We start from the raw sequence: 18,749 nt of genomic DNA on the forward strand, positions 1-18,749 counted from the left end.
CAGTGTAGGTCAGAGGTGACTTTGGCCTGCCAAGTTTCCCTGGCAGTGCCACAGCCTGTGCCCTGGCGCCCAGACTGCTGGACTGCTGCTCCATCCGGTCCTCGTGACCAGCCTGGCCTGGCTCGGTGTTTACACACGTGTCTGGCCCAGAGGGGGGAGGGCTTGCTCAGGACAGCACAGATCTGGCCTTGAGCGCTGGCTTTTAGGTGCTCCTCATTTCTTTGAAGTCAGAGGGAACCCTGGTCATCCCAGGGTCATGCTTATTAGCTCCCATGACAAAACCCCAAGGCTTCCATTGGTGGTGAGAAGGGAACGTTCCTCTCTGAGCTGAGCTGAGACCTTTCCACTGGCTTGGGCAAGGTCTAGAACAAGGACAGACTTGGGGAACACCCCCCAGCCCCACCAGCCCCCTGGCTTGGACTCATTAGCAGGGGCCCTTCTAGGGGGCTCGGAAGTCATCAGTCCTAGGAGATCAGTGTGGTCCGTGAGGGCCTGAACAAGAAGACAGGTCCAGGATCAAGGGCAGAGCAGGCACAGGGGCCCATCCTCTGGACAAGGAGAGGACGAGGGAGACAAAGATGGCAGCTCAGAAGGATGGTCAGCCCCAGGGCTGGAGAGTGTGGACTCTGGGCACGGATAGCAGAGCTTGCTGTCCTTCTCTTTGCCTCCCGCTGTTTCTGCCCTGGTCTCCCTCCCCCTCCCCAGTCAGCCAGCCCAGTCCAGGGTGGCTCAGGGCAGGGAGCCCATAGGCACATATGCCATTGTCCTGCATTGTGCCCTGCCAGGAAGCCGGCAGCATCCCCTGTCTGAGAAGATCCCACGGTCACTCCCTGGCCAGGAGAGTCAGAGCATTTTACAAGAGCCCTCCCCGCCCCCTCGGTGGCTCCCTGCCGTTCCAGAACATTCCCTTGACTGCTTTCCCTTCCTTCCCCTCCCTCTCTTCCTTCCTTTTTTCCCTCTGGTCTCAGATGGTTTGGTGGAGTTGAGTTTTCTCTTCCCTCTGCTCTTCTTCCATTTTCTTCTTTTCCCTTCCCCTTCTCCTCCCCATCCTCACTCTTTGGGGTCGGCCTCCTCTGCCCCAGGTTCCCACCTCCCTTTCTGTCCCCCTTATTTTGACCATCCAGGGTGAGCTTTTCCAAGGCTCTCTATACCTTCTCCTCTGTCCCTCAGCTCCCAAGCCCTGGCCCCACACACCCATGGGCCTCCAGGGCCTCCGGGCTCCTGTGGCCCGGCCTGGAGCAGGTAGATTTGGGAGAGGCAGCTCACAGCAGGAGGGGTTCAGACCCCCGTCCCAGGCCAGAAGTGGATATGTTTGCTTCCTCATCCTTTCCCTGGCTCTGCTCTAGACTCCCCTCTTGTCAGTTCCTTGGCTTGCACATTTTCAACTTGACCCTGCCTTTCAATACTAATCTTACAATCCATGCGAATTGTTCCTGGGGAAGGATCTTTAACTTTGGGGGGGGGCAGGGCAATGAGGGTTAAGTGACTTACCCAGGGTCACACAGCTAGTAAGTGTCAAGTGTCTGAGGCCAGATTGGAACTCAGGGCCTCCTGAATCTGAGGCCGGTGCTCTATTCACTGTGCCACCTAGCTGCCTCATGGTCTTTAACTTTGAATACACAAAGCATTGCTTTTCTGAAGTGTGAATGAAGATTTCGTAAATAAGGAAGATATTGAAAATAACTAATTTTTTTTTTGGGCGAGGCAATGAGGGTTAAGTGACTTGCCCAGGGTCACACAGCTAGTAAGTGTCAAGTGTCTGAGGCTAGATTTGAACTCAGGTCCTCCTGAATCCAAGGCCAGTGCTTTATCCACTGCACCACCTAGCTGCCCCCCTATAACTAATTTTTTTTAATGTAAGATTGCCCTCCCTGCAGCCCCCAAGTAACTGGGCAGCCGTCTATAAAGAAGCGAGCTTTGTTTATCTAAGGCCGGTGTCTTTTAGGAGGGTCGAAATGACGCAGATTCAAAGGCCTTTTCTGAGTGTGATTTCTTCCATCTGATCTTCCTGAGCACTTATGTCTGTCTTTTCCCTTGTTCTCTTCCCCACGTCCCATCCCCTTCTTAGGATCTGTTATACATCCTGCCGACTCACATTCAGGCAGCCAGGGCAGGTAACGCCATCCACTCCATCCTCCTGTACCGGAGGAAGCTGGATCGAGAAGAAATCAAGCCAGTAAGTAACCCTGCCTCATGCGCCTGTCTGGAGGTCTTGGTCAGGGGCCTCTGCCCCAGCCACCACTGCCCTCCCCTCTCAGGAAAGGGTTCACTTTGTAAAGACGTTCTTCAGACCGGTTAGTGATCAGTTTCTGTGAATTATGCAGAGCTCACGGGGTTAATTATTATTTTTCTTTTGAGAGTTGGTTTAAAAAAAAACCAGAAGAGTAGAAAGTGTTCTTGAGGAATGGCCGATGGGAAACTTTGCACCCCTCAGGCCGTGTTTAAGTAAATACGTGCTGATCCTGTATTCCCCATTCCATGGGAAAGAGTTTTCTTTCTTTAAAGAGCCTGAGAAATGAAGCCAGATCATGGTATTGCCAAGTAAAGTGACGCTTTGGTGCCATGCTTGGGGTGGGATGTGCTATAACATTGAAAAGAAAGGAGCAGTGATGGGGAAGAAGCCCACTTACAGATTTCTGAGTATGTGTGTGCATATGCATGTGTGCATGTGTAAGAGACACAAACACTCTTCACCTGCTTGTTTTTTTCTGTAAAAATTTATTTGAAACATCCGTTTGTGATACAGATTCTTCTGCTGGGGTCCACTGTGCCCCTCTGCTCAGCCCAGTGGGAACGGATGTTCAATTCTTCTCGAATCCCAGGAGAGGAGACAGGTGAGTCATGTGGGGGGGGGGGGTGGCATGGACTCTGGGGGCTCAGAGCTGCCCTTGCTGTGCCTTGACCTGGGCAGGCTTTGGCTTGTATTGAAGGTGATGCCACCACGTCTCCTGGTATGTTCTTGGAATCTCTTGGTCCTCCTGCAGGAGGGGGCTTTTTTAGGCTGGTCGTCTTCTTAGTTTCTTTCATGTGATCTGCCCTCTGGGCCATGTGGTCAGGACACCAGTGCTGGTGGCCGTTTGGCCACGCTTTGCTCTGTGATCTGGGACTCATGAGTTTACCTCTGGTTCTCAGAGCCTCACTCCTTTGCAGGAGGGGCCTTTAGCTATAAAATCGGATGCAGCTGTAATCATAGCATCCTTAAGCTTCCTTGGCCTTATGAACCAAAAGCAACATTACGTGTGCCTGAGGTACGCATTACAACTGGATTTATTACAAGAGAAAGGCACAAGCACGTGGGGATTCCCTATGCCAACCCCTTAACAACCTTCCAGGCCTTCATTTTCCCTTCTCCCCAAGTCAACGAGCCATGGTGGGTCCCTGTGAGCAGACGGCTTCGGTCGTAGCCTGGAGCAGGGTGTCTGTGATGGTGTTTCATGATATAATTGATCATGACTGTTGTGCTAACCCACCTATATCTGAAACTTACAGATTTCTGTATTTTTCTAAAAGTTCTGTTGAGTGGAAACTTGGCTTGTGGTGAACATTCCTCTAGCAAAACTGCAGGCCAGGAACAACTTTAGGAGGATGCTGTTGACTTGTGTCCATTCCTCTCTGGTTCCCTTTCCTCACAGCAGCCCAGAGAATCAGTGAGGCAGGAGGGGGCTGTCCTCATTTACAGGCACTTCTTGAGCCTCAGAAAGGGCGACACTTGGTCAGTGTCACACAGCATGGTCAGACTCTGTCTGCGGTGTCCTGACCCCAAATCCAGGGGCCTTCCTGTCATCCAAACCCACCTCATGCAGGATTGGAACATTACCCCACCCCTACCCCCCGGGTCCCATCAGTCATGAGGGAAATCCTTGTCAGAGAGGAAAGGTCAGTCCAGCTGCCATTTCTTGGATGAGACTGATCCCTGTTGACCCATCGTGTGAAGGAAGGTTCAAGGGATGGAGATGGGGACTGACCCTGCATTCAATGGCACGGCTGCACTCGCAAGTGTACAAGCTCCCCCCGCCAATACCTGTAGCCCTGAGAAAGGAGGGGGCTTGCTGGAGGCAACACTGGGACCCGGGCCTGGCTGATGCTCTGCCCACTGCGCCACATCATGGCGTGCCCAGTGTCACCAAGGCAGGTGCGAGGATGACCATAGGCCACAGGGGAGGCAGGAAGGACCTGGTTCTCCTACTACCTCTGACCCTCACTGGCTAGGGCGAGTTGTTCCATATCTGTGGGCCTGTTTGCTCATCTGTAAAGGGGATAAGAGCACCTGGAAGCACCTCCCTTGCAGGCCATGGGGGCAGGGAGGGTGAAGCTGCTAGGAGAGATGGGCAGGTGCTCGGCAGATGTTAATCAGTCGGTCAGCAATCAGACCAGGCTCCAGCTGCTCATCCCTCAGTTATGCCCGTATAAATACATGCGACTCAGAGCTCCCCAGGCCTTCTGCCCCTTTATCTAGAATCCTTCCTGCTTCTGAATTCTGCTGTGGTGGGGATGGTTTTCTACTTACTTTCCAGTGGGAAGAGGTTTGTAGTTCGATGGTGTTTCACTGAGAAGGCCAGGCATCGACTTCTGCTCTTTGCAGGCTTGCCCGCTTTTCAATGAACATTTCCTTTTGTTTGTTCTAATGACGCCCTCCCCTCCTCTCCCCGACGTGACGGCTCCTCTCAGACACCATCCAGCACGTGAAGGACAGCAAGCACATCGTGGTGTACCACCAAGGGCGATACTTCAAGGTTTGGCTCTATCATGATGGCAGGCTGCTAAAACCTCGCGAGATCGAGCAGCAGATGCAGAGAATTCTCGATGACTCTTCAGAACCTCAGGCCGGGGAGGAGAAGCTGGCTGCCCTCACTGCCGGTGAAAGGTGGGTGCTTGGCTCAGGGGCACGTTGGGGTTTCTTTCTAACATTTGCTATGCATCAGTCTCCACCAAAGGCCTGCTCACACCTCTCCTTCAAGGCCTCCAGGTGAAAGGGAAGGGTCCAGCTGGCTCATCTCTAACTTCCTTTCCAACCTCAGAGATGTTCTGTGACTCCACTGGTGATTTTGTGGGTGGTGGACAAAATTCATGATGCTGGGATGGTGAACCAGGCACCTAGGGAACTTCATTCTATTCTGGGTCAACGGTGTCACTGATGCATGTCCTTGGTTATAAGGACAATGGAGGCCAGTAGAGTCTAACCTGTCTCTTGTCCTGGAAAAAGCCAAACACACGTCCTTTCACGGATGGATGGAAGAAAGGTCAGGCAGGACCGTGTGTGTGTGTGTGTGTGTGTGTGTGTGTGTGTGTGTGTGTGTGTGTATATGCGCGTGTGCGTGCCCCCTCCCTCTCCTCAGCCCAAGTGGCTTCTCTGTCCCCAATCTTGGGCCTCCCTCCTCTGTCTCAACAGCTTTGTTTGTGCTGCCCTCCTTTCCTCGAGGGGGTTCCTCTTCCCAACTGCTAAGGCCTTCATGCCCCCAGACTCCTCTACATCCTGGTCTCTCTCTCTTATGTAAAGTGGTTCGCTGCCTGAGGCTTACCTCTGTCTCCCCCTCTTACAGTGAAGTGTCCCTGGGCTAAGGCTGACTCAGAGTTCCCAGGTAGCTGTTGCTTATTTGCATATGGTAAGCTGTAGAACCTGGAGGAATCAAGGACTCAGCCTTTAGCGATTTGCATCAGAAGGAATGTGGATAAGTGCTCCCTGATTGTGGGACGTGTCATTTACCTGAGTACAGAGAGAAGAGATTTGGTGACGAGGGCACTTGTGCATGGATGAGACCCAGCTGCTGAACCAAGGAAGGTGTAAAAAGGGGACGAGGGAGATGATGGGACAGTTTTCTGCACTTTGCCAAGACAGTCACAGCCTATGAAGCGTCACTTGTTGCCAGCCAGATTGAATGCCCAGTGAGAGGCTGGAGTGCTCTCTGCTGACACCTGCTGTTGAGAAGAGTAGAGAACAGAGAGAATGAATTCTATTCTCAATTATCATTGGCTGAGCAGAAGAGAAGAGAGAGGGAAACAAGGAAGAAGTCTTGCAAAAGAACTGAGTTGGAGAAGCTTTTGTCAATCTTGAGATAAAGATCATTCGCTGGTTTTTCCTCCAAGGTTACAGCACTGTGTTAGCTGAAGGCATCAGCTAAGGCTGAAGGTGGCAGTGATGGACCCAATAGCTGCTGTCAAGGATCCAGTCTAGCTTGGAAGCAGAGAATCAGAGAGGCTGACCAGGGGATCAGCTAGTCTGGGTGAGATGAGAGCAGTGATAGTTAAACACAGTTCAGCTGTGTTAGCATCTGTTCAACACAGATGCTGTACTCTTCGAGGAACTTTTCTGGGCAGCCCCTGAGACTGAAAAGGGCACCCAAGTCTACAGTTCTAGAGTTTTGAGTTCCCTGACCACGTGTTCCTTTCTTTCTTTCTTTTTTTTTTTTTGTGGGGCAATGGGGGTTAAGTGACTTGCCCAGGGTCTCACAGCTAGTAAGTGTTAAGTGTCTGAGGCCGAATTTGAACTCAGGTACTCCTGAATCCAGGGCCTGTGCTCTATCCACTGCGCCACCTAGCTGCCCCCCACGTGTTCCTTACATGTGGGTGCTTTCCTAGTCTATTACTTTAGTTCTGTGCTCATTCTCCTCACCAACATTGAATACACTGGAAGAAATTATTATTGAGGTTTATGGGGGAATGCTATGTAAATATGTGTTTGCTTTGCATTTCCAGTAAATATTTTGGTTAAGATTAATTGAATATCGGTGGTTGTTTTGTCCATGGGAAATACACTGGTGGGGGCTTGTGAGCTTTAGTGTTGATGAGAATAGTCTTCTACTAGTTATCTCTAGGACCCTGAAAGTTAGAGTAGCAGCCCCATGGTTGACCCCTGGGGAAACTCCCTGACCTGAAAAGTGGGTATAAGTGAGGTAATAAATGAGGATTTTGTGAGGGGGTGAGCTTCTGTGAACTTAGAAATAAATAAAACCAAGTGTATGGGGATTTGTAGGTGTAGGCTGTATTTGTCATTATTTTAAGAATTCTGAAAGCATCAATTCTTTAAAATCGGGGCTTCTAAAATGATACCTCATTTGATGTAGTGATCTGAGGGCTGTGGATATCTTTGTGATGCTTGGAATAAATTCTTTCAAAAGAGATGAGGTCTGATGCTCGTAGTTTTGTGTGGCTGCGAGCTAGGCACTGGTGATACAAGTACAAGGAAGAAAACAAGCCATCTTGACAGGGAGCTGACATTCTAGGGGGAGACAACAAGGACATAGAGAACACAGATGCGATCATTGATAACTTGGGAGGGAAGGGCTTCCGTTGGGTATTGAGTTCAGAGATCAATTGCAAAGGGCTGAGGAGTAAGTGAGAGGAGAGGAATTAGAGGCAGTGTAGGTGACTTTTTTCAAGGCATCCGAGAAAGGGAGGAGAGATACAGATTGAGAGCTTTGGGGTTGGCAGGGTCTTGGAAAGGCTCTTTAAGGATAGAGGAAGGGGGCAGCTAGATGGCGCAGTGGTTAAAGCGCTGGCTCTGGATTCAGGAGTACCTGAGTTCAAATCCAGCCTCAGACACTTAACACTTACTAGCTGTGTGACCCTGGGCAAGTCACTTAACCCCCATTGCCCCGCAAAAAAAAAAAAAAAAAAAGGATAGAGGAAGGTTGTGTATATTGAAGATAGTAGGGAAGGAACTAGTTGATAAAGAATGGTTGAAGGGGGCAGCTAGGTGGTGTGGTAGATAAAGCACTGGCCCTGGATTCAGGAAGGCCTAAGTTCAAATTCAGCCTCAGACACTTGACACTTACTAGCTGTATGACCCTGGGCAAGTCACTTAACCCTCATTGCACTGAAAAAAAAAAAAAAGAATGGTTGAAGATTTGAAGGGGTAGGGACATAATTCATGATTGAAGATGTAATCTGCTGGAGAAGATGGGAGGAAATAGGAGGGTCAAGTGCATTTGCAAGAAGATCTGCCTCTTTGTCAGAAACAAGGGGAATGGAAGAAAGAGTGGAAGATGTCAAGATGTCTTTGGATCCACCTCAATACTGAACTTGCTTAGAGGCAGCCAGATGACAGAGTAGATAGAGCCCTGGACATGTAGTTAAGAGGGTACTGAGTTCAAATTCTGCCTCAGATACATGCCAGGTAAATCACTCAACCTCAGTGTCTTCATCTATAAAATGTTAATAACCACAGCATCGGTTTCTCAGGTTGTTGGGGTTTTTTACATTTAATTTTTTTTTAAATATATTTCTCCCAATTACACATAAAGACAATTTTAAACATTCGTTCTTTTTTTTTTTTTTTAGTGAGGCAATTGGGGTTAAGTGACTTGCCCAGGGTCACACAGCTAGTTAAGTGTTAAGTGTCTGAGGCCGGATTTGAACTCAGGTACTCCTGATTCCAGGGCCGGTAAAACATTTGTTCTTTAAAATTTTTGAGTTGCAGATTCTCCCTTTCCTCCCTTCCCTGCCCCCCCACTCCTTCGATATAGGTTATACACGTGCAGTCATACGAAACCTATTTCCAAATGAGTCATGTTGTGAGAGAAGACAGAGACCCAAAGGGGAAAAGCCACAAAAGTGAAGAAAGTGAGAAAAGTCTGCTGTGACCTGACCTGTGTTCAGACTCCCCGGTTCTTTCTCGGGAGGCGGAGAGCAGTTTTCTTCGGGAATCCTCTTGTATCTCCAGGTTGTTGAGCCAATCACATGAGAGAATGCTAGGCACTTTACCAACCCCAAAGGGCCGTGTGAATGGAGCTCTTGTTCTGGTAGTGGTTGGTATGTTTATCCTTGAGGCTGTTGGTTATCATTAACATTTTCTCTTTTTCTCCCTGGGCTTGGGGTAAGATTCCTATAACAACATTTAAGACTATTTGAATGGGTCACCTTAGAGGCGACAGGAAATGCTGTGACCCCCACCTTGTGACCTTTGCCTCTGGCGACTCCGTTTGTGTCTGGTCTTTGCTGCAGAGTGCCGTGGGCCAAGGCTCGCCAGACCTATTTTTCCCGTGGCAAGAACAAGCAGTCTCTGGATGCCATTGAGAAAGCAGCATTCTTTGTGACATTGGATGACACCGAACAGGGCTATAACAAAAAGGACCCGGTCACCTCCATGGACAGTTATGCCAAGTCTCTGCTCCACGGCAAATGTTACGACAGGTACAGTGCTGGCCTGCCTGGAGATACTGGGTGGCCCATCCTTTGATCCCTGAGAAAGCTTCCGGTCTAATATGAACAGCTAGTGCCAGTTATCCAGATGAATCCCAGATGGGCCCAATTTAGAACAGACAACTATGAGAGATACAGAAGGCTCAGTATTCCGGCCATTTTCATACGTCTCCAAATTTGTTTCAGAAAACACTCCTTGGCTCTGTTTGGGAGTTCAGGTTCAACCTGAGGGCTCCTGGCAAAACGCTGTCTGTGACTTAGGAGACCCGTCCCCGTCCCCGGAGGTTTCTTGAGGCACAGAGAGTCACATAAGTAGCTTCAGAGGTGGTATTTGTGCTCAGGTCTTCCTGATTCTAAACCTAGCACTTTATGAAGAATTTCATGCTGTCTCTTATATTAAAAAAATAAAATAAACCCAAAATAAAATAAAATAAACCCAATAATTAATAAAATAAAATAAAACGAGTAGTGACAAAACGGATGTTTTGCCCTCTCCCTACACTTGTATTATCGAGTAGATCACAGGATGTGGAACACAGGAAGTGAAATGGGCTAAGCCTCTTGGCGAAGGTCAGAGGTCAGAGGAAAGGCAGGATCTTTTTCTAGACCCTAGTACTTCACGTAACACAACAAGGCTGGACAGAGTACTGGACGTGAAGTGAGGAATGTCTGGATTTCTCAAATCTAGGGTCTGACACTTATTAGTGTGTGACTCTGGGCAAGTCACTTAATCTCTGTGCCTCAGTTTCCTCATCTGTAAGTGAGTTTGATACAGAGGGTCTGCCCAGTGCCCTGGAGGTGATATACCCAGGCAGCAGGAATAACTGATGACAAATCAACTATGTGCCAGGCACAGTGTTGGGTTTGGGGAAACTAAGGCACCAGTGGAACAATTCCTGTCCCCAAGGAGCTCCATTCTGTCTGCAACATGTATATAACCTAAGTTCATAGCAAGCAGATACAAAGTAACCTTGGAAGGGGAGCCATCAGCCAACCTACACTTTAGAAGGGTCCTTTGGTACTTCAGGGGAGAACGGATGGGAGAGGAGAGAGAGCCTGGGGGTAGGGGGGCATCCAGAAGGTGATTGCAATAGTCAGGTGAGAGGTAATGAGCAGAACTGGGGAGGTGGTGATTCCAGGGGAGAGGAGGGGCCCTGTTGTGATTTGGCATCTTACTGGCCGTGTGGGGTGGGAGAAACAAGTAAGGAGGGAAAGATGATGCTGAAGCTAAGGGGATGAGAAGGCAGGGGTGCCTGCCACAGAACTAGCAAAGTTGGGAAGAGGGATCTATTTGGGGGAAGAGATAAGGAATGAGTTTGGCTTTGTCAAAGGGCCACAGAGCCAGAAGGGACCTTCCAAGCCCCCTCAGACTCTCTCAGAGTCACAGAAGGATTGTCAGAGGCAGGATGACCCAGGTCATCCCAACTCTAAGCACAGTACTCTGGACATCATGCAGCACCACCTCTTTGTTTTGACGTGTTCTGCACAGGGATGAGACATCAGCGAGTGGGAGCTGACGGGGTCTCCAAGGGAGGGAAGATGAGAGTTGACCTGGGGCTGGCTGGTTTGGGTTTTGATGTAGGGGAACTGAATCTGCTTTCTCTGGCTACAGGTGGTTTGACAAAATGTTCACATTCATCGTCTTCAAGAATGGCAAAATGGGCCTGAATGCAGAGCATTCGTGGGCAGACGCGCCCATCGTCGGTCATCTGTGGGAGGTGAGAGGCTATAATTTTAAGTTGAGAAAGGAATGATGGTGATGATGTCATTCAGGGCAGTCCAAGTTAAGTTGATAGGACAGTTAATGTTAGTACCTATATGGCTCACAAACCATCCCCAAAAGGAATCAGTGGATGAAAAGGTGAACCGCCCACTTGGATTCCCGTTCTTTCCTGCTGCTATGAATATTTCTGTGCATATTGGTTCTTTCTTGCCTCTTTTTTTTTTGTGAGGCAATGGGGGTTAAGTGACTTGCCCAGGGTCACACAGCTAGTAAGTGTCAAGTGTCTGAGGCCAGATTTGAACTCAGGTCTTCCTGAATCCAGGGCTGGTGCTTATCCACTGTGCCACCTAGCTGACCCCCTTCTTGCCTCTTTTAAAAATTTCCTGGGGCAGCTAGGTGGCACAGTGGATAAGCACCAGCCCTGGATTCAGGAAGACCTGAGTTCAAATCTGGCCTCAGACACTTGACATTTTTTTTAACTGTGCGACCCTGGGCAAGTCACTTAACCCCCATTGCCCCACGCAAAACAAAAAAAAAGAGGTCTACAATTGGGAGCACCACTTCCTTCCCCCGCCCCCAGCTCTTTTCTTGACTCTGCAATCTGGCTTTTGACCTCATTCCACTGAAATTGCTCTCTCCAAAGTCACCAGTGATCCCTTGACCACCAAATCTAATGGCCTCTTCCTCCGTCCTTACCCCTTTGGCCATCTCTTGCAGCCTTTGACACTACGGGTCACCCTCTTCTCTAGGGTTTTGTCACCTTGCTCTCTTCTGCTTCTCCTCCTCTATGTCTGGACACTCCTCAGTCTCTGTTGTTATATCTTCATGCCAGTCACATCCACTAGCTATGCATGTCCCCCAAGGCTCTACCCTGGCCCTCTCCACTCTCCTCCCTATACTTCATCAGCTCCCATGGATTCAATTATCATCTCTAAGCAGATGCTTCTCACCTCTATTTATCCAGTCCTAACCTCTTTCCTGCTTCCAGTCTCACATTTCTAGCCTCCCCTCTTCTCAACTTCCCTGTTACTGCTGAGGGTTCCACCCTGCTCCCAGTCACCTGGGCTCATGCCAAGGTAATTATCACAAGGAGGGCATGAGCTGCTAGGGAATTTCCCATAGGCTGCATGTAAAGATGGCCCTTGAGTTGAGTTTTGAAGGAAATGGGGTTCTAAGAAGTAGAAGTGATGAGAGAATGTATTCTAGGTATGGGGAATAGCCATATGAGGTGAGAAATGGAGTGATGTGTGTGAAAAACAGCAAGAACACCAGTTTGGCTTCCCATTTCTCTCCACGCCACTCCCCACCACTCTCAATTTCTATTTCCTCCTCTTGTCTGAGCTATATTGGCCTTTTAACCCTCCAGATAGTTTCTCTTTTTTTTGGCGGACATTTAGGAGTTTGTGCATTGATTTAGAATGTTCACTTTCTACTTATTATTCTGTTTAAGGATAAACAGAGAAATTCCAGTTGCAGAAGAATGTTTTAAGATTTGGAATTTGTTTACATTTTATGGGTATTTTTTGTATATCTTCTTAAATAGGAAAGGATTTTGACTTAAATGCCTGGAAATCTCAGTATTGTCACCTATAAAATTCCTGCTGTCTCTAAATAAATACTCACATGGTTTCATTCTTTGCAGTATGTGATGGCTACAGACTGCTTCCAGCTGGGCTATGCAGAAGATGGTCACTGCAAGGGAGATACCAATCCCAACATTCCGTGCCCCACAAGACTCCAGTGGGAAATCCCAGAGGAAGTGAGTCTGGTGGGAGGAGCAGGTCTCTGCCACACCTTGTATTGGTGTGGATACATTTAGTAATCAAAAAGGAGGTGTCCTCGGCTTGAGGTGAAAGCTGAGTCAGGGTCCTGGGGGTGGGAGGGGGCAGTTAGGTGGCACAGTGGATAAAGCACCGGCCTTGGATTCAGGAGGACCCGAGTTCAAATTTGATTTCAGACACTTGACACTTGCTAGTTGTGTGACCCTGGGCAAGTCACTTAACCCTCATTGCCCTGCAGAAAGAAAGAGGGAGAGAAGGGAGGGGAGGGGAGAGGAGAGGAGAGTCAGAGCCTGGGAATGGCCCCAGTGTTGCACAGCAGTCCCATTCTGCTCTTAGCACGACCAGGAAGAAGAACTCAGTGTTCTCCAACTGGAGCTTAGTGCCCATTTCCTCATGGTCTTTGCCTTAGTATCTCGGATGAGGTAGTTAGCAAGGATACCCACTAATGCTTACGTGGAAATTCCCTGGGAAAGAAGGAAGGAAGGGGAGAAAGCGCATTTATTAAGTGCTTACTGTATGTGAGGCACTGTGCTAAGCTAAGACCTTGGTCACCCAAAGAATAATGACATTCAAAGTAATATATGCTCACTTTGCCTTTGAGATGTTTCATGCTCATTACTAATCTGACCCTTTAGTATGAAGTTAGGGAGTCTGTTTTTGTTACCATCACGAAAGGAAGTCCGATTGGCAACATATCCAAATGAATAGATTCAGGGACCTCTTTGACTATAGCTACAATGAGATCTTAGATTACTTAAGAGATCTAATTAACAATCCAAACAGCCAAAACAAGATGGATGAAAATCCATCTCGTCCAGACCATGTCACTTCAGTTGGGTGGTCAGTCCATTGAATCAATCCAAATACCTGGGAAAGACCTCGTCAGTGGAGGGAGAAGACAGGCCAGATTGGATCTGGATAATTGCTCTTCGTGACCCCAGGTTGCTCACCGATACGAATCTTGTCCTGGTGATGCTATCTGGTTGTGAATCTTGAGATAATGAAGTCTCTAAAATTTTGTAGTTGCCGAGGGCCCAAAGGGCAGTGGAGACATGCCTGGGAGTATAAAGATGGCCACAGCTTATTTCCAGCAATGACCCCCTATGCAGCAGCTGCAGTGCAGGGGGTATCATGGTGGCCGTGTGTAATTGGAAGAGATGGATCAGTCATGTGGTGAGAGTGAGGGAGCACAGAAGACCTGGCCTAGGCTCACCTGCACGGTGGATGGCCCCTCTGTGGGCTGAGGAATGTGATGGGTGGACACGGATCGTGGATCCCCAGCAAGGTTGCAGGATGAATAGATCTCCCAGAGATCTTGCTTCAGTTGCAGACTCCTGTTGTACAGACACCAAAGGGGAGGAGCTCAGTGTATGAGGACTACGTAAGCCTTTGTCATGACTGCTGCTCATGCTCCACTCTTCTGTGTGGTAAACCTCAACAGGGGGTCTGTGAAGACCGAGAGGGGGCTTGTGGTGGAGGGGGTCAAAGTTCTTGACCATCTTCGCTCTGGTACTTTCCCATTGTCCACTGGAGATGAACTTTGGCTCTCCTTATGGGAAATGTCTCGTCAAGTATCTCAACCTTTCCCTTCTAGTGTCAAGATGTCATTGAGAGATCTCTGAGCCTCGCCCACACCCTGGCCAGCGATGTGGATTTTCACTCCTTTCCGTTTGATACTTTTGGTAAAGGGTTAATCAAGAAAAGTAGGACCAGCCCAGATGCCTTTGTGCAGCTCGCCCTGCAGCTGGCCCATTATAAGGTGAGACCCAGAGCCCTGCTCCTTCTGCTTCCTTATCTCAGTGACGTGATAGGGAAGGAACATGCCAGGTAGGACGTGAGGGTGGGGCCTGCAGCCTAGCAATCCACCCCCTCTGTTTGGGCTTCCCCCATTTAGAGCTAGGATAGAGCTGGAGGGAGGAAGGGTGGGGGAAGAGGGAGAGAGAAGGGATGGAGTGACAGATAAAAGCTGGGACCTCTCCTAGGTTTCCTTCTATGCAGACCTGAGCCCAGGGCAAAGCAAGCATTTGACAGTTTTACTAAACTTATGGGTCTTCTCCCCCCCTCCTTCCCTTCCCTTCCCTTCCCTTCCCTTCCCTTCCCTTCCCTTCCCTTCCCTTCCCTTCCCTTCCCTTCCCTTCCCTTCCCTTCCCTTCCCTTCCCTTCCCTTCCCTTCCCTTCCCTTCCCTTCCCTTCCCTTCCCTTCCCTTCCCTTCCCTTCCCTTCCCTTCCCTTCCCTTCTCCTTTCCTTTCCTTTCCTTCCCTTCCCTTCCCTTCCTTTCTCCTTTCCTTTCCTTCCTTTCCATCTCTCTATCTACCGACCCTGTCCAGTCTGGAAGCAGGCTGGCTCTCCTGGGCCCAATCCCACTACTGATGAGTGTGGAAGCTTCTTGCTCCGTTTCTCCCAGCCTGCCCTGGCTCAGCCCTTCTCCGGCAGCCCAGTGGCCCTCTGTTTCCGTGGGCTCACTGCTTTGGTGCCACGCTGAGTGCAGACCCTGACCTGCTTAAGCTCTACTGCATCTCAGAACTCCTGAGCTCAAGTAACCCACTAGCCTCCACCTCCCCAGTAACAGAGATTACAGGCATGTGCCACCATGCCCAGTGATGGCATTTCTTTTCTCTGGGGGGACAAAAGGCTTCTTTGGCTTGCCAGAAAGCCAAGTGATCCCCTCTAAATGTGCACGTCACAGGAAGCTGTGCCCTGACTTGCGAGCCGGCCCCTTCAGAAGATGGGTCCAAGGCTTCTTGTGAAGTGGGCTTACTGGGCCAGCCACACCCACCTTGGGGTTCCCACTTCTCCATCCTCCAGGGGCAGTAATTAGGGTCTGCTGGCTCAGGATAATACCTGTTTTTTCATTGAAAAATTATTTCTTAAATTTCCCATTTCAAAATTTTTTACGTTTCTATCCTGATAAATATTTTTGAATGAAAGTTGGCCCGTGATGATTTTTGAAGGTCCATATTCCTCGGCTATCTTTCAACATGGGACTTTGAAGAGCTGTCACATGTAAGAAGGGTTGGCTTTATGCTGCTTGACCCCCAGATGGAGGGACCAGGGACAGTGGGCAAGAGCTGCCAAGGGCTGGGTGTCGAGAGAACCTTCTAGGAATAGAGCAGAGAGGGGTCCTTCGGGATGTGATGGGGGCTGGACTGGACCAGACAGTGTCAGGCAGAGGCTGAATGTGCCAGGGAGAGGTTGGACTCCTGCCTCTGAGGTCCCATCCCATTCTGAGAGTCTGGGATTGTTTGTCATTGAATCCAACAGCGAGCTTGGATTTGTTTTCTTTGACTGGGGCTAGAAATAGCCCTGTGGTTTTCTTCAGCAGACCCTGCCTGTCCCAGGGAGAATCGGCAGTGGCTGGTGGGTTGTGGCCTGTGCTCGGGCCTCCGATTTCCAGGTCTTCATGGATTCGGGGCCATGAAGCTGTTCTCTTTGACACGGCTCGGTAGAAGCTGGTGATGGCGGGCTGCCCCTCCGTGGTCGCCTCTCTTCTGGGTGCCGGCAGTGAGGCCTGGCCACTTCAGGGCAGGCAGCAACGTGAGTTGGCTCTTTGGTGCAGTCTCAGCTTCTTTGGTGTTTGTACACTAATCCATGGTCTGTGCTACCGGGCCCGAGTGAGCGGCTTGTAGACCAGCCTTTTTCAAACTGAACTCAACTGCATGGTGGGTCTGATTTGTGTCTGCATCTGTGCTCTGCACTGGAAATCTGGCCCATAAATATGTTTGCATCCTTTGTTTCAAAGTCGCCTCTGAAAAGGGCTCAGTTTGGCTTCTTGGGCCCCCTGTAGTTCTCTGACTCCCTTCGCCTCCTTACATGGGTGGTTTGCAGAGTGACATTCTTGGCATGGCAATGATTGGAGAAAGCCCCTTGGATATGCCAGGGGTACCCTCGCTGATCCTCACTGACACCCAGGTCACTATGGAGAATAAGACGGGCTGGGTCCAGGCACACAGTCCCCCTGCCGTGAATGAGTTCTGTAATAGACCCAAAGGGCAGTCTTGATTACAAGGAAGGTTCTGTCGCTAATAACTGGAGTTTGGAACCAGAAATCTACTCAGCCTCCCCCTGTCAGGTCCCCCCAGGCAGGGGAAATCCCACTGTGGAAGCTCATGAGGACCCAGAACTTGGAAAGGGCATCACAGAGTCACTCCCAGGGCTGGGAGAAGGTCTCCAGTGTTCTGGGGATCTGGCCGCCAGTTTTAGGGTGCTTCCCAGTATAAGGGAGTGAGATCAACTTTGGTGAAGGGAACATAGAAACATTCAGAAGCCCTTGTCCTCCTAGGAGCCTCTGGAGAGTGGAGCAGGCGTCCGTTCTACCTCCACGACCTTTGGGTCGTCCTTGGTCAGGTAGGATGATGGGTGCCAGCGTCTGCCTGCCCCGACTGCACTCCCTGGAAGGGACGCACGGCACCCCTTGGTGCCCTGTGTGTAACATTGCCCCCAGAGCTTGTCAGAGGGTCTGAGACGAGGCCTCCGGCCTCTTTGACCCCCAATGAGTGCTCCTGCCTTCCTGCCTGGTGTCCAAGCATCCCCTCCCTGGAGATCTCTGCAGGGGGGTCTGGTTCCTGGGCACAGTTGTCCTTAGCCTGATAGAGGGCGAGGCACGAGGGTTGTCTCAGCCTGGCACCCAAGGCAGGAGTTCTCCACACCTGGAGTAGTGACTCTCACAGTGACATTTTCCTCTTTTCTCCCTCTTCCATCCGGGCTCAACTCTCCAGGCCACACCAGCCTCGTTTGGCTCGGGGCATGGGTTCCCTTTGCATTCTGGCCTTGCCATTCATGGCTTTTGGGGGCACCAGGAGTCCTGTGCTTACTTCCGTCCTCTTGGCAGTCATTGCTATAAGATTTTGGCAAGAAGATCCTGGACTGGCACAGTGTTGGCTTCACAGCCAGAAGCCTGGGGTGCAAATCTTCAGTCCAGCAACACTCCTCCAGCCGTGGGATCACCCTGGGCAGTCTCTTCCCTTCTCAGTGGCCCGAGAGCTCTCTAGGCCCCTCGGTGCTGATCAGCACAGACACAGGGGCTCCCTTCACCGAGGGTCCTGCTGCCAACTAAGTCCCAGGCCCAGCTGAAGCAAAGACTGTTTTCTCTTTGGAGCTTCCGTACAGAGTAGTGTATGAATGTACTGTATGAATGTGACTTGGCATCAGGAGACAGGGACCTTGATGGGCATGTTATGTGTCCATCTTTGGGCCCCCATCGGTTTGCATGCTCGAAGCCTTCCATTGTCTCAGGGATTCACTCCGCGCCTAGATCTCCCTCCCCTGGCCCCTCTTGCTCCCACAAAAGTGCCAGCTAGGGGTTGTCAGGAGAGACTTCCCACAAGCTCTAGTCCCCTAGGGCTGAGCTCCCCCAGCCTGGGGAAAGCAGCGCTGTACACACGTGTGGAGGTAGGCAGAGAAGCTCCATGGTCCTCACCCCCTTTCTAACAAAAGTTATCATGGCTGAGAGAGTGGGACTGATGTGTCCAATGGTCTTTTCTTCACCAGGACAAGGGCAAATTTTGCTTAACGTACGAAGCTTCCATGACCCGCCTCTTCCGGGAAGGACGAACAGAGACTGTACGATCCTGCACTATGGAGTCCTGCAACTTTGTGCTCACCATGATGGACCCCACGCAGACGGTGAGTGAGCCGGGCTCCCCGGCACTCCGCCTCCCTTCTCCAGCGACCTGGGCAGTGCCAGGCTCCTGGCTCCTGCTCTCTCCGCTTCCCCGCAGTACAAGTAGTGTGGACAGAAGGGGGCACCACACATGTCATCCTTCATCCGGTCCACGTTGGTGCTAAAGCTGCCAAGGCCTAGTCTGCCCTTTGTTTGAAGTGGACACCATCCGAGCCAGAACAGCTCACACAAAAGACATCTCCTTCAGAGCTGGGGGGGGTTGGCCTAGAGTGGGCCAAGGGGCCTCTGGAGAATGGGAGGAGAGTCTGAGGCAGTGACTGGAGCTGGGCAGGCTCTGAAGAGAGGAGAATGGAATTAGGGATAACGAGCCAGGAGAATCAGCCTACTCCATGGTGGCTCCCACACACTGGCAGTGCCCAGTGAGATGCCACCCCTCCTTTCACGAGGCCTTTCCCAAAATCACAGAGGGAGCCATGCCCCGGGGGG

General features: G+C 50.4%; 1 protein-coding gene across 3 annotated transcripts in view; it reads left to right on the plus strand.

The window, feature by feature from the left end:
- Nucleotides 1–18,749, plus strand: part of CPT1A (carnitine palmitoyltransferase 1A) — a 74,060-nt gene that overhangs the window by 46,193 nt on the left and 9,118 nt on the right. For all 3 annotated transcript variants that reach the window (XM_043969864.1, XM_043969865.1, XM_043969867.1), the window contains 8 exons: nt 2,069–2,176; nt 2,747–2,834; nt 4,669–4,864; nt 8,941–9,129; nt 10,751–10,856; nt 12,504–12,620; nt 14,237–14,401; nt 18,131–18,265. In XM_043969864.1, coding sequence (XP_043825799.1) covers nt 2,069–2,176; nt 2,747–2,834; nt 4,669–4,864; nt 8,941–9,129; nt 10,751–10,856; nt 12,504–12,620; nt 14,237–14,401; nt 18,131–18,265 — 1,104 coding nt within the window. The remainder of the gene's footprint in view (nt 1–2,068; nt 2,177–2,746; nt 2,835–4,668; nt 4,865–8,940; nt 9,130–10,750; nt 10,857–12,503; nt 12,621–14,236; nt 14,402–18,130; nt 18,266–18,749) is intronic.

Source organism: Dromiciops gliroides, chromosome 6 (assembly GCF_019393635.1).
Source record: "Dromiciops gliroides isolate mDroGli1 chromosome 6, mDroGli1.pri, whole genome shotgun sequence".
Classification (NCBI taxonomy): domain Eukaryota; kingdom Metazoa; phylum Chordata; class Mammalia; order Microbiotheria; family Microbiotheriidae; genus Dromiciops; species Dromiciops gliroides.